The sequence below is a fragment of the Neodiprion fabricii genome, chromosome 4, assembly GCF_021155785.1.
Source record: "Neodiprion fabricii isolate iyNeoFabr1 chromosome 4, iyNeoFabr1.1, whole genome shotgun sequence".
Lineage (NCBI taxonomy): Eukaryota > Metazoa > Arthropoda > Insecta > Hymenoptera > Diprionidae > Neodiprion > Neodiprion fabricii.
This window is the reverse complement of record NC_060242.1, coordinates 38731946-38745336: the sequence shown is the minus strand read 5'-3', so window position 1 is coordinate 38745336 and position 13391 is coordinate 38731946. Positions and strand designations below refer to the sequence as shown.

Below are 13391 nucleotides of genomic sequence, written 5' to 3'. Positions count from 1 at the left end.
TGTTCATTATTTCATTTTAAAGGTAGGCGCTCACTGATGATTTTTGTTATGAGACAAAATGTCACGGATCGTAGCTTTCTATAGAAACCTATAAAGCTGAGTTGTCGTGTGATAAAATTTAGGAGTCAGCGCCTTCCCTAACAGTGTAACGCTAATTAAGAAATAAATTCTATGGATAAAAAGCCGTTCGTCAAGTACGTTTTCTTTTAACCGTAGGAATTTACATTGGATATACTTGTATAATTAATATACATACAGTGTGGATGAATATTGGAATGGGCTTATTAGTTATGTATACGATGTACATATTTTGGCAACCAATATCTATATAAAATACAACGGAATACTAAATCACATACGAAACTATTAGCTATTAATAATGTATCAATACAACCAATATTCCCTCTCACCGAGTCAAATTGATTTTCAATAAATAAATTGTATTTACAAACAAGCAGCACGTTGTTTAAACATCCCGACCATTCGACCTCTGTCGATTTGGTCATATTATGCTAGCCAAAAAGTTTACCAGGAAACATATCAATAATTATGAGATGGATGCACGTGCCGTGATATATTGTAAACATTTATACTGAAAACTTATTGTGTGATGTGCTAGTAGTTGAAATATACTTTTTTACCATAGACGCGGATTGGTATTTTACTATTGATTGCGACTTTTTGACAACTGTAATTAATAGTAGAGCATATTTGTGTTGTCAACTACGAGATTCGCCTATTAACACTTATTAGAGTTCGTATGCTTGGATTAAAACAAACGTAGTTACTGGACGCTCATCACAATACAGCCAGAGGTAATGGCTTATTTGATTTTGTTTTGATCCAATAAGCACCAGCCAAGAACATGGTACAGCAAATTCCTGCAATAAACCTGAGTTTCCAGTGGTGTTTGGAACATTTTAAAACATTTATTATTTTGATAACTTGTTCCCTGGTATCCCTGTCGCTGCCTGAATTCTCAATAACGAAATTCGACATCTCTGCCTTTTTATCTAAGGACATTTGAGCCTCGATTCGTAGCTTTGCTTTGGCTTCCGTGAAGCCTGACCGTTCCATTAAACGCTGTAGCTGAAGATCTTCCTCGCTGGAGTATAAAAAAAAACAAGAGTAAGTGCAGATATGAAATATCAACAGGATAATCTTTATAGCTACTTTTACCCACCATGTGACTACTATTATTTTGTGCAGATAATTGAGCATGTGACCCGTCTCAAATAGCAATGGTAAATCCATCACTATGAATGGATAACCACGTAGTAAACATTTTAAAGCTTCCCAGCACATTTCTCTGTAGATATCTGGATGTGTTATGGCATTTAATTTCTTTCTTAATTCGACATCGTTGAATATCAAATCACCCAATTTGGTTCTATCAAGCTGTCCAGACTCATAGAATACTTCAGGACCGAATTCTTTTCGAATCTTGTGCCATGCTCGTCTCCCTGGTTCGACAACTGGAGACACATAAAAATCATGGTTTACATCCAGGAATTCGATGTCATTGCTAAAACTAATCCTAAATTTTCTGCTACCTCCTAAATATGCAGATCATAAAGCTAGATGGTCAAATGTAATAATTTAAGACTGTAGGGTGACACTTACATTTTGAAAACTCTTAAACAAATTCGACGGGCTTTTGTAAAGCAAATTTTTGAGAGATGAAATATATTTTAATCGAGGTTGAAGTGCAAACGTATGTGCATATATTAAAATACATTTAGTTAACCTTTTCTCGCAATTTGGTCGGCATCAATGACGGGTATATTATATTCTCGGAATATAGCGGCCACCGTACTTTTCCCTGTGGCTATGCCTCCTGTTAAACCAACTATAAACATTTCTTATAATTCTAATTCACTGTGCCGAGGAACTCTAAACTTGTACAGAACCACCAGCTGACTGGCGCATTACACTGTAATACACGAGGTTCGAGGTGTGGGGGAATCTCGACTTTGGTTATGTATTCATTTATGCGGGTGTCTCGCGTTGTACGACCATATGACTACAGACGCCATTTCCACAAAATTGCAATGACCTCTTATTAGAGCAGCAAGCAATGCGTTGCAGTTGGTTTTTCCACAGGATATTATCATTGATCTGGTTAGGATTTTTGACGAATCCCGTTTTAAAGAGTAACGAGTCAAAATACGCGAGCTTGGGATTGGGCTTGCCGGAGCATATGAGCCGAATGGCTCGCTTACGTCGAATGGTTACTGCGACGTCACTTCCGATTGGATCTGAGGACCGCTGCTAATTTCGATATATTATTTTGGTAGAGGTTGTAAAACACATTATTTTCGATGATTATAATAATGTATGTATGTACATAAATACCTTTGAAAAAATTCTCTTAATAAGTTAAAGCTGATTTTTGCAATTTTCTATACAGGTTGGGTACAAGCATGGTTTGTTGTGAAATTAATGTACTTAGATACAAACGTTTAACGTTTCATTTAAACATACTTTTATTGGACTACAAACTGGAAAGTAAAGACTAATGTTTAAAAAAGTAACATAGAACTCGTATCATTATCCTATCATAGTAGTTAGCAGGTGATAACATTTTTACAATTAGATTATCCTAATTAAACGAACTCCTTCATACGTTTAACGAGAGAAAGATTCGCAAAATGCATTGTGCACGAGTACGTACTCTCACAGTCCGCTCGCACGCTCTTTAAATCATCAACCAAAAACATGTTTCGACTAAAAAGATAAAGTTAGCCGCCGTTCGTTAGCTAGGGATTTTAGATGACCTTTGCCAAAGTAAATAATAGGAGATGAAATTTGTTTGCAAAGTATAAAATAAAATAAAAGAAAACAAAAAATGTGACAAATTAGTGGGTGTAAAGAAGACTCGTGCTGTCTCATGATCAACTTATATCCGAGATATATATGCAGACTGTTTGCTTTGTTATGACAGCGCCTTTAACCCAGGCAACTATTCCCACGACCCATGAAATGTATCCAACATTCATCATACTAGATATAATATTCAGTTTCCAGATTATGACATTTTCTGTTTTAATCTAACACCTGGTTAGATTGAATAATTTCATTTTTCTGCGGGTGAACCTTCACTTGAAGTAGTAATATCCAATGATTCACTGTGTTGAAACTTGGGATATGGTATTCCCCGTGATTCTCTAGTCTCGAATGAATAATTAAAACGAATAATTTGAATTTGGCTCAGTCTTTGAAAACTTATTACATCCCCATTCCACCCATTCCGCCCATTCCGCCCATTCCGCCCATTCCGCCCATTCCACCAGGCATCGGTGGATCTTCCTTAGGAATTTCCGTAACAACAGCCTCTGCTGTTGTAAGAAGAGACGCGACTCCTGCTGCATCGGTGAGTGCGGTACGTACAACTTTTGTTGGATCAATTATACCCTTTTGAATCATATCTACGTATTCGTTATTCAATGCGTCATAACCCAATGTGCCCTCGCTCACTTTGGCGACAACCACACTCCCGTCGACACCTGCATTTTGTGCTATCTGAAGACATGGCATACGCAGCGAATGTGCAACAATTTTAATACCAGTCTCCTGGTCAGAATTGTTCGCCTTCATCTTTAATAGGGCAGGCACGCAACGGAGAAGGGCAGTTCCACCTAAAAGTAATTGTAAAGTGATATAGTTTATAGAGTAATTGGATATGATGTATAATGGCTGAATAATTTCAAAGCAGCATAGTTCCACTATATAACTGAAAAATGTAGTTATGAATTATAATCGTCATCGACACTTTAGGGAATATATCTCAATTAGATTAAATGACAAAATCTTGAAACAAAGTGAAAAAAACAACGCGCCAATAACACCTTGGACTTTTTGTTTAGAGAAACTGATTACTAACCTCCAGGAACAATACCCTCTTCAACGGCAGCCCTAGTAGCATTAAGTGCATCGTGAACACGATCTTTCTTTTCATTGACTTCTACTTCGCTGCTACCACCAACCCTCAAAACTGCTACACCTGAGGCAAGTCTGGCCAAACGTTCTTGGAGCTTCTCTTTCTCGTAATCAGAAGTGGTATTGGCAATCTGGTCGCGAATTTGTTCTGCTCTCCTATCAATGTCTTCTTTTTTACCTTTACCTTTCAGAATTAGAGTATCATCCTTAGTAATGACAATCTCGCCAACCTGACCGAGGTCATTCATCTGGAAACATTATAAAGATAAAAATAGAAATTATTGGTTGTAATCAACCAGTAGATTCTGTGCAATTCTGTACCTATAGTGTACAGTGACAAACCGTAGCTTTGAAACGAAATTTTCAATTACCTGAACATCTTCTAATTTGATGAGATTAGCGTCGTCTCCGAAAACAATACCACCAGTAGATATGGCCATGTCTTGGAGTGTTGCCTTACGATTATCGCCAAATCCAGGTGCCTTCACAGCAGCGACTTGGAGGCCAATTTTCAGACGGTTGACGACCAGTGTGGACAGAGCCTCTCCGTCGATGTCTTCAGCAATAATAACTAGAGGTTTGCGCTGCGAGTTAGCTAGTTCCAAAGCAGGAATTATGCTCTGAACAGATGAGATCTTCTTTTCACTAAATATCACCAACGCATCCTGGAACTCTACTTTAGCACCTTTGCTCGAGTTTATGAAATATGGAGAGATGTATCCACGGTCGAACTTCATTCCCTCAATGACCTCCAGCTCATCGGTAAGGGTTTTTCCATCCTTCACAGTAATTACACCCTCCTTTCCGACTCTCTTCATAGCATCAGAAATAAGATTGCCTATTGCTGTGTCTCCGTTGGCAGAAATAGTAGCTACCTGTGCTATCTCTTCCGGTGTTGTAACAGGCTTGCTCAATTTCTTCAGCTCCTCTTTTACCTGCTCTACTGCCAGCATAACGCCTGAAAGTGCACCGTATGCATTAAATTTATGTAAATCATTAGCTCCGATGCTGCCATCATATTCTTTAGTATTGCAACAGATATTGCATGGTATATGACCCAAAGTGCAAAGGTCAACTTATTTCATATTTATTATCTATTTCAAAGCGTCACAAAAGGGTGACTAAATACATACCTCGTCTAATTTCAACAGGGTTAGCACCTTTGCTGATTTTCTCAAAACCTTCTTTGGCGATTGCTCTGGCCAAAACAGTTGCGGTTGTCGTACCATCCCCAGCCTCTTCATTAGTATTGTTGGCAACGTCTTGTACTAGCTTTGCTCCAATGTTTTGAAACTTGTCTTTGAGCTCTATTCCTTTGGCTACTGTTACTCCATCCTTGGTGATTTTAGGGCTTCCCCAACTCTGTTCCAAAATAACATTACGACCTTTAGGGCCCATTGTTACAGCTACCGCGTCAGCTAGTATATCCACCCCCTGCAGCATCAAAGCTCGAACTTCGGGCCCGAAACGAACATCTTTGGCATAAGATCTAGAGTGGAAATTCAGCTGGCGCAGGGCTACGCCTCGTAACATATTCGGTAGTCTGTACATCTGTGAAATTGAATTGAAATGAATAATTCTTCAGTTGTAGGTGTTTTTCCTTCTTAGCTGTATGGCAGAATTAGGTGTAAAATAAAAATCCAATGCATGATACACTTAAATATAATTAATTCAGGGCAAGTATCTAATGTTCGAATCAATCTATTGCTGTTTAAAATACAAATGAAGGGATTAAAAGTTGTGATATAAATGATTAAATGATGACATAAAACTAAAGCAATGAAACAGGTTAGATTATGATATGAGAAACGTTGAAGCGCGGTTAGACCATGTCTGAAGAGAAGAAACGCCGAACTTGGTTATGTAAAAATTTTACCAGAATAACAGGGTGTGTACAGTGATGAAAAAAGAAAAATATTAAAAATTATATACGAAAATGATTTAAACCGCATTGGATTTTGTATCGAAAAAGTATTTAATGGTAAAATTTGTTAGTTAATCTGATAATTTGCCGAATGCCGCGTGCATAGCAATCTTTTATCAAGTTAGACAAGCCGTACGATCTTAGGATTGGCAGTGGAATAATTAAGGAATATAATAGAATTGTGAAATAACAATAGACTCGATTACCTTCGTAAGTGTTGCGATTGAAAACGTTAGATGCGAAAGGAAGAAAAATGTGAATATAAATCGAGAATCGTTGTCGCCGCAAAGAACCGCGCGTTGCTCCCTGAATGGAATGAGAACAGCTAGGAGGTCTGCGATATCACATGGCCTGCTATCCCCACCAACTCGCTGCTTACTTCCCCTCTCGGCCAACGATCTTTCGTTAAATTCGTAAAAACTCACAGTTCATTTAATATGATTGGTAAAATACTATTCTTCACAAGATGTTTTAATTATTTTAGAAACCGGAACGATCATTAGATACCTTAATTTCCTTTACATACGGATTTTATCCGTCAAAGTTAATCGCCGGTCCATGTGTTTTCTAGAAGTTACGAGATTATAGATGACGCAATAAACTAGAGATCTAAAATCATGCATCAATGAAGTTGGCAATGTTGTCTTGAATAAAAAATTGATGACGGTAAAACGTTGGATGATATTCCTGTAATCGGAAATACTATTGACCAATAAATTATTTACAAATTGATTTTATCATTTGTTGATTATTTCTAGAATCTCCCAAGCAGACGATCGATATAACAATCGACTTCCCATTCTCGCCGCATGGTGGCGCCTCTCCCAACAATGCAGCGACGCGAACGCAACAATGAAAATCCGTCATCGGCAACCGAATCTCGGGAACCTCGCGTTACGTAAAGCGCGTTTATCATTTCGGAGGGGAAAAATTGATCGCTGAATTTGTTTTGGTGGGGCGGGCGGAACAACGAAGCTTCGAGAAAATTCAACCACAGGAGGCCCATTCCGACTCTCGACAAATAGGTTACACAACGTGTGCGTTTGCCGGCTAAGGTTCAAGCTCCCCGATCAACTCGTCACACGCGCCAGTTAAGATAATTCCTCAAAATGGTACGTATCTCTCTGGACCGACTCAATCGTGGTACCGCATAATTCTACGGGAAGGATATAAATCCATCATTTAAAGAGCAAATAAATTACAGCTGAATACCCATGTGACTGACATGCATATTAAAATATTTCCCTAAAGTATTAATTTCTTGTTGCCGTTTAAAGCACACTCACAAGTTGATGAGAAATCCCGTGTATTCTCGCGGGTAGCATGATGTTCATCATCTCAAATATTTTTAACCTATTTCACAGGCCGTCGCCGCTGCAGCTAAGAGGTTGATCCCACTTTTTGATCGAGTATTGATACAGAGGGCCGAAGCTGTGACTAAAACAAAGGGTGGCATTGTTATCCCAGAAAAAGCTCAAGCCAAAGTACTCAAAGGCACTGTTGTTGCAATAGGTCCTGGATCTAGGAACAATGTAAGTTTCATTCGTAGTCGCTGCTTCCATTCAAACACTAGAGTGACTTCAAATACAAGATAGATTGAAAGTCTTTGCGACCATTCAACTCTATTCTAACCGCTCCTGCTAGGCTCAGTGGAGTCATGCTTCTATGTAAATGGTCACTTTGTTCTTCCACATTTTAATTTTGAAATAACTATCATCAAATATAAATAGTATAATTAAATTTTATTTGATATTAGTTGGTGGCATGTTTTATTTGATTGGAAATCAGCTGAACATTCATATATACCACATTGAAACGAAAATTGGTTTATCTTACTCAATCATTTTTTCTAATAAATTTTTTGCAACAATTATGTTTAATCATATTTGAGTATTTGGTGGAAATATGTCCCGGAAGTGATATGAAGTAGTAACTTGAACAATATAATTCTTGCTATTTGGACAGCATACGTTTGAAATTCAATTCATTTGAAGTCCTTGATTTTAACTGTGATTCTAATGCTTACACAGTACTACAAGGTCCAATATGCCGGCTCTATAATAATAGTATAGAAATAATAATGTATTAATAAAAAAAATTATATCTAATTGATTTGATCGAAACCATGTTTTGTTCTGATTACAGAAGGGAGAACACATGCCTTTGAGTGTCAAAGTCGGAGATGTTGTGCTGCTACCAGAATATGGTGGAACGAAAGTTGAGCTTGAAGAGAATAAGGAGTTCCACCTATTCCGTGAATCTGATATCCTTGCTAAATTGGAATCTTAATGCTGTTGTAAATTCCAACATTCGATGAATGCCAGAAACTGAATATTTGTGGTAGAATGTCCATAATCTCATTGTGACATACCAAATACGAACACAGCCATCATCCGTGTTTATAGAATGCAACTAATAATTGTTAATTAGAATTAATTGAAGGTTATGTTTATTTCTCTGTAAGTCTGCTAGTGCGTAGGTGTCATTATTTCATACACAACGTTGCGTAACGAATAAAAATATTTGTTTAACAATTATTTTTTATCGCACTTTTCGTCTTCATTAAATATTTCCAATCAAGACCTGTATACCACCAATTAATTAATTTCGGTATATTTCATACATGTGCTATGAGAAATATTTTTGCGCATGTCTCAAATGTGATATTACATCCAAAACTCGAGTTAGAATTTATTTTGTACATGTTTTCTTTGAATGATTGTTAATTTTTACTTTCACTTCAACTTAATGCTCTTCTTAACGCGAGCATTGATTCCAAAGGTCTCTCCACTATAGCGTGTCTCCTCCTTTCTGACTTCTCTCACCTGAAACAAACAATTTCAATTATTGAGTAATACAGCTTAAGTGCTAAGAAATATAGATAAAACTACAAATACGCACCGCTCCCTTTCTTCGAATTTTAGCCTTGCGATACTTGTTCCTGAGTTTAACTCTTGGGTTGCGTAGATCCTTCCGACGGTGCGGGGTCAGTCCCTTATTCTTTGCAATTTGGCGAGTAATGGCTCGCTTGCCATCAACATCTTCAAACATAACTTCAGTACCCTGGTTCTCAGTCTCGTCAGCGTTTTCATTCACCTCAAAATTTTCATCCTCTGTCTGTTCAATTGGTTTTTCATCCTGAACAGTTTCAACAAAGTTTCTCTTGCCAGTTTTTATCTGCTCATCAGGTAAAACAGCGGATGGCCTCTTTCGGCTCTTTTTATCAAATTCAACATTGTCCAGATTGTAAAGCGATTGGTTGTTTTCAGCAGCTTTCAATATTTCTACAGCTTCTTCTAACAATTCTCCTTGTCCAGATTTTAACTGATTAAGGAGCTGGCGGTACTGTGCTAACCTTTTGATAACTGGATGCGAATTAACAGGTACTCTATCTGCTTTCAGCATCAGATAATATATTATGTTGGTGCAGTAGTTCAGAATGACATGGTACTTGGTCCTGACAAATGTTAAGCCGGCAGACTCCGAGAATTTACCATTTTTAATTAACTTTAAAAATGGTTCTAGAATATCTCGTGCTTCGGTCAGGCATTCTGAAATAAATAAATTGGGCATTCATTACGTGTTGCAAATATATATATATGTAGAATATTAAAAACTCTAGGTTGTTTCATAATAGACAATTGAAACTCATCAGTCGATACAGTAAGAAGGTAATAATCACTAAATGCATTACCTTTCAAGTCCGTTACAAGCCCAGTAAATTCAGGACTCTCTTTCATAAACAACGCCTGCTTTTCCCTTTTAGTGAGTTTGCTTAAATCGGTTTTCACTGTCTGTTGACAATCTTCATTCTCTTCCTGATCTTGTTTAGTCTCAAGTAGGTCCAATCCAAAATCAGCATCATCCAGCTGTTCTGCCAATCTTTTTTGAATATTTCTTGCTTCCTGTTCTTCAAGTTCTGCAGCCTCCAAATCCTGCTGATTAGTCGAAGCGTAATCCTGGTCGACATAATCAGTAGAATGGAACCTGCTCTTTTTATTTCCCCAAGCTTTTTCGTTAGGCAAATCGTCATCCTCCTGCAAACCTTCGATGTCGGATTTCATAGAATCTGATCCATCGTCATCATCATCGTTGTCCACATCCTCGTCAGCATGAAGTCCATAGACTTCATCTTCACTGTCATAATTGTCTACTGTTCTTTTTTTCCGAACTTTCTCCAACAGTCGTTTGTCTTCCTTGGAATACTCCTCCTCTGAATCTGATACGTCGCCAGTTTCGAAGCCATACAAGTTTTCATCAGCATCTCGAAATCTGAAAAGAATTTCAGAATGAAAGGAATTTTATATCTTGAAGACCTGTGCGTATCAAACGTGCTAGTAACGAAATTGTTTAATTATTTTATATCCAAATTATATAACAATTCAATACAAAAGCAAAATCATTTTCGAGAGATTAACTTAAAATAGCAATAATCAACAACTCTTGATAAACGATGTTAAAAGCAATCCGCTACTGAATGTGTTTTCGTTGGATAATAAATTTAAACTTCTCACTTTATTTTGCGACTCATGTTAAAGCCGAGTTTTTATTTTACTTGTGGTAAATCACAGTTCGTCGACCGCGTGCGTCGCCACGCCGTTGACATTAAAAATCTAACCTCAAAATGTTCCATCAGGTATCGCACCTATTTCCGAACCTTAGACCTTCCGAACTATACATCAATCTAACCTAAAAAGTTAAGGCTTCATACTTAAAACTAACCCAGAATCGTGTCATCGATCACCGGTGCTGTGAATGAATAATATTTAATATAGAAAAGAGTAGTGAATCGGTATAGAGATGGTTTTTCAATCATTGACGTTATTCGCGCGGTCGAGAGGTCCAGATGAGTTCTGGCGTAAAAGGAAAATTTTCAAACTCGCCGCAGTGAGTATTACCGTATAGGTTAACTCTAGTAATGATCTCAATTCACCAAGAATTTTGTTAAGAATATTATAATGACAACGTTATTCCGCAGCACTTCGTTGGCCGTAAGAGAAACTGCTACAGTATCGCTATAAGATATGTACATCGTGCTTTGCGTTATGCTACTATGAGTAGGAAACTCAAGAAAGCCGATATGTTGAATGTAAGTACTCGATAGAACCTAAGCATTTGTAGAAGACATAAAATTCTACCTGACACCTTGACACATATTAAGAATATGTCGGCGACTGTAACAGGAATCTATACAAGCAAATGTTCATATATTTCATGCAAAATTTCGAAATGTATCTTACCAATATTATCAATGTTGTGATCTATTAATTTTCCAGCTCTGGAACACAAGGCTCACAGCTGCATGTGCCGAGCATGATATAAATCTCCGGACATTTAAAGAGTCGTTGATGCGAAACAACATTCTGATCGATAGAAAGACTCTGGTTGATCTGGCAATATGGGAACCCAGAAGTTTTAAGTCACTGACTCAATTAGCAATTGCCAGAGGAAAGCAGGATGGTCTTAATGATGTGATGTATGTAAAAACACCACCTGGTGTAATAACAAGAGGAATGCTTAAGTGAACTTCAGAGTATGAAGTGAACTTAAGCCATAGAGAATAATATAGTATTGATGAGAAGCTGATGTAATGTAATTTATAATATTCACTAATACAATAAACAAAATGATAAATATATTTAGTAATTGAACCAGATGTTTATGACTGAATTATTATTATTGTTGTTGTACCCATTTACTCCAACGCTGAGTAAATTTCTATATATGTATTACACATTCGTTCATAGAGTAACAATAATCACATTTATTAATAGTAGTAACAACCAACACAATAAACTTATCAACTTAGGTCTATTGCTTAGCGTTAACTATTTGTACGAAATCTGGCTTCAGAGAAGCACCGCCGACCAAAAAGCCATCGATATCTTTTTCCTTAGCTAGCTCTTTGGCGTTTCCTGCTGTCACAGAACCACCGTAAATAATCCTCAGAGATTCAGAGACAGCAGGATTAACAGTCGTTGATAACCATTGCCTAAGTTTGTCATGCACCTCCTGAGCTTGTTGAGGCGTTGCTGTTTTTCCTGTACCGATGGCCCATACTGGTTCGTAAGCGAGTACAACATTGTCCCAGGATTTAATTTTATCCGCAATCGCCTTAGTCTGCCTGAACACAACTTCTTCAGTCTTTCCAGCTTCACGTTCGTCCAGTTTCTCTCCGATACAGGCAATCACCTTTAGGGTGAAAAATAAACAAGATATATACAATACTGTCAAAAGTCATATCGAGTTACAACACACCTATTGTATAAATATTCTTATTAAAAAAAAAAAAAGCAATCCAATGTAAAAATTGAGAACTGAGACTTAATCCAAAGGATTTACCTTTACACCAGCTTCAAGGGCATGAGCAATCTTTTCAGAAATGAGTTCATCTGACTCGCCAAACACGTTTCGACGTTCAGAGTGTCCTAGGATTACCCAAGGGATCTCATTGTCCACAAGCATCGCAGGGCTAATTTCTCCAGTAAAAGCACCTTTAGCTACCTTGTAACTGTTCTGTGCACTGACTTGTACGTTGGCAGGTAATATACTCTTGGCATAATTCAGGTAAATGGCAGGTACACCAACAACGACCTCTGAAAAAGTTAATAACGCAATTAGTGACAAGATATTTTGACTCTTAGATAGAATACAGTGATTTATCGGCATGTCCCAACAAGAGTAAATCGTAGATAAAAGTTCCGAATAAATATTGAATAAAATTTGAAAGTGCTAAAAGAGAAATATAAAAAAGTATTAACGTACAATTTTTGTTTCATCAGCAACAGAGACGACACTTTTGCCTACAGATTTAGTTTGTATTTGTTTGGAGAAACGCAATGTTAATACATACACAGTAGGTTATTTGAAATAAACGTAACATTGCAACTTGCACGTACCGACATTCGGGTCGAGGGGGCCGGTCTTTAGAAATGCGACGATTTCGTCTATTTCCTTTTTCACTCCATTCATCTTCCAGTTACCACCAACGAAAAATTTACGACCCATGATTCTCAGACTGCCTTGCTGACAATTCTCTGATAAATACTTGCGAATTGTTCTGCTCTCTGCGAGAACTTAACCAAATACTTGCTAGCGTGACCTTCACAATAAGCGACAAGGTGAAATCCGCCCTGGGCTCAGTCGTCCCCTCCACTTGACATCCCCTCTCTATCAGCCAAGAGAATTTAGAGTACAGGAGGGGATTGAGAGCTCTCGTACTACCCAGTGCACATAATATCCGTACATGCATGCATCTATTTTCAATCTATTTCTCACGTGGATACCTCAAAGTAAACGTGTAGGTGGATTTTTGTCTTGATTAACATCAAACCCGTCAGACACTTTTCGGTAATTATTATTACAGAAGGAAAGCTAAATGTTGAACACATATATCTGAATAGGACGCACGATGTGAGCATTTAAATATCCGTAATATTATGTAGTATTGATGAAGCTAATATCAGCTTGGTAAAAGACTCAGAATAAATTTCAAATTATCGCTTAGATAATATTCGATCTTATAATT

General features: G+C 37.4%; 6 protein-coding genes across 6 annotated transcripts; 2 read left to right on the top strand and 4 right to left on the bottom strand.

Annotated features, from left to right (window-relative positions):
* Window positions 1-199: 199 nt before the first annotated feature.
* On the bottom strand, window positions 200-2164 carry LOC124179938 (dephospho-CoA kinase). Its single transcript, XM_046564819.1, has 3 exons — window positions 1748-2164; window positions 1184-1475; window positions 200-1105 (listed from the first exon to the last, which is right to left on the bottom strand). Exons 1-3 carry the CDS (start codon window positions 1857-1859, stop codon window positions 799-801), a joined length of 711 nt encoding a protein of 236 aa, XP_046420775.1. The 5' UTR covers window positions 1860-2164; the 3' UTR covers window positions 200-798.
* Window positions 2165-2461: 297 nt separating this feature from the next.
* On the bottom strand, window positions 2462-6221 carry LOC124181533 (heat shock protein 60A-like). Its single transcript, XM_046568185.1, has 5 exons — window positions 6070-6221; window positions 5073-5490; window positions 4311-4897; window positions 3884-4187; window positions 2462-3638 (listed from the first exon to the last, which is right to left on the bottom strand). The coding sequence occupies exons 2-5, from the start codon at window positions 5488-5490 to the stop codon at window positions 3229-3231; spliced, it is 1719 nt and encodes a 572-aa protein (XP_046424141.1). The 5' UTR covers window positions 6070-6221; the 3' UTR covers window positions 2462-3228.
* Window positions 6222-6814: 593 nt separating this feature from the next.
* LOC124181538 (10 kDa heat shock protein, mitochondrial) lies at window positions 6815-8400 on the top strand. The gene is made up of 3 exons (XM_046568191.1): window positions 6815-6975; window positions 7228-7395; window positions 8009-8400. Exons 1-3 carry the CDS (start codon window positions 6973-6975, stop codon window positions 8150-8152), a joined length of 315 nt encoding a protein of 104 aa, XP_046424147.1. The 5' UTR covers window positions 6815-6972; the 3' UTR covers window positions 8153-8400.
* On the bottom strand, window positions 7997-10513 carry LOC124181534 (something about silencing protein 10). Its single transcript, XM_046568186.1, has 4 exons — window positions 10378-10513; window positions 9558-10135; window positions 8765-9414; window positions 7997-8688 (listed from the first exon to the last, which is right to left on the bottom strand). Exons 1-4 carry the CDS (start codon window positions 10392-10394, stop codon window positions 8599-8601), a joined length of 1335 nt encoding a protein of 444 aa, XP_046424142.1. The 5' UTR covers window positions 10395-10513; the 3' UTR covers window positions 7997-8598.
* Window positions 10501-11723, top strand: LOC124181536 (39S ribosomal protein L20, mitochondrial). Its single transcript, XM_046568189.1, has 3 exons — window positions 10501-10750; window positions 10842-10952; window positions 11140-11723. The coding sequence occupies exons 1-3, from the start codon at window positions 10664-10666 to the stop codon at window positions 11386-11388; spliced, it is 447 nt and encodes a 148-aa protein (XP_046424145.1). The 5' UTR covers window positions 10501-10663; the 3' UTR covers window positions 11389-11723.
* LOC124181535 (triosephosphate isomerase) lies at window positions 11446-12993 on the bottom strand. The gene is made up of 3 exons (XM_046568188.1): window positions 12763-12993; window positions 12206-12459; window positions 11446-12055 (listed from the first exon to the last, which is right to left on the bottom strand). The coding sequence occupies exons 1-3, from the start codon at window positions 12869-12871 to the stop codon at window positions 11675-11677; spliced, it is 744 nt and encodes a 247-aa protein (XP_046424144.1). The 5' UTR covers window positions 12872-12993; the 3' UTR covers window positions 11446-11674.
* Window positions 12994-13391: the final 398 nt, after the last annotated feature.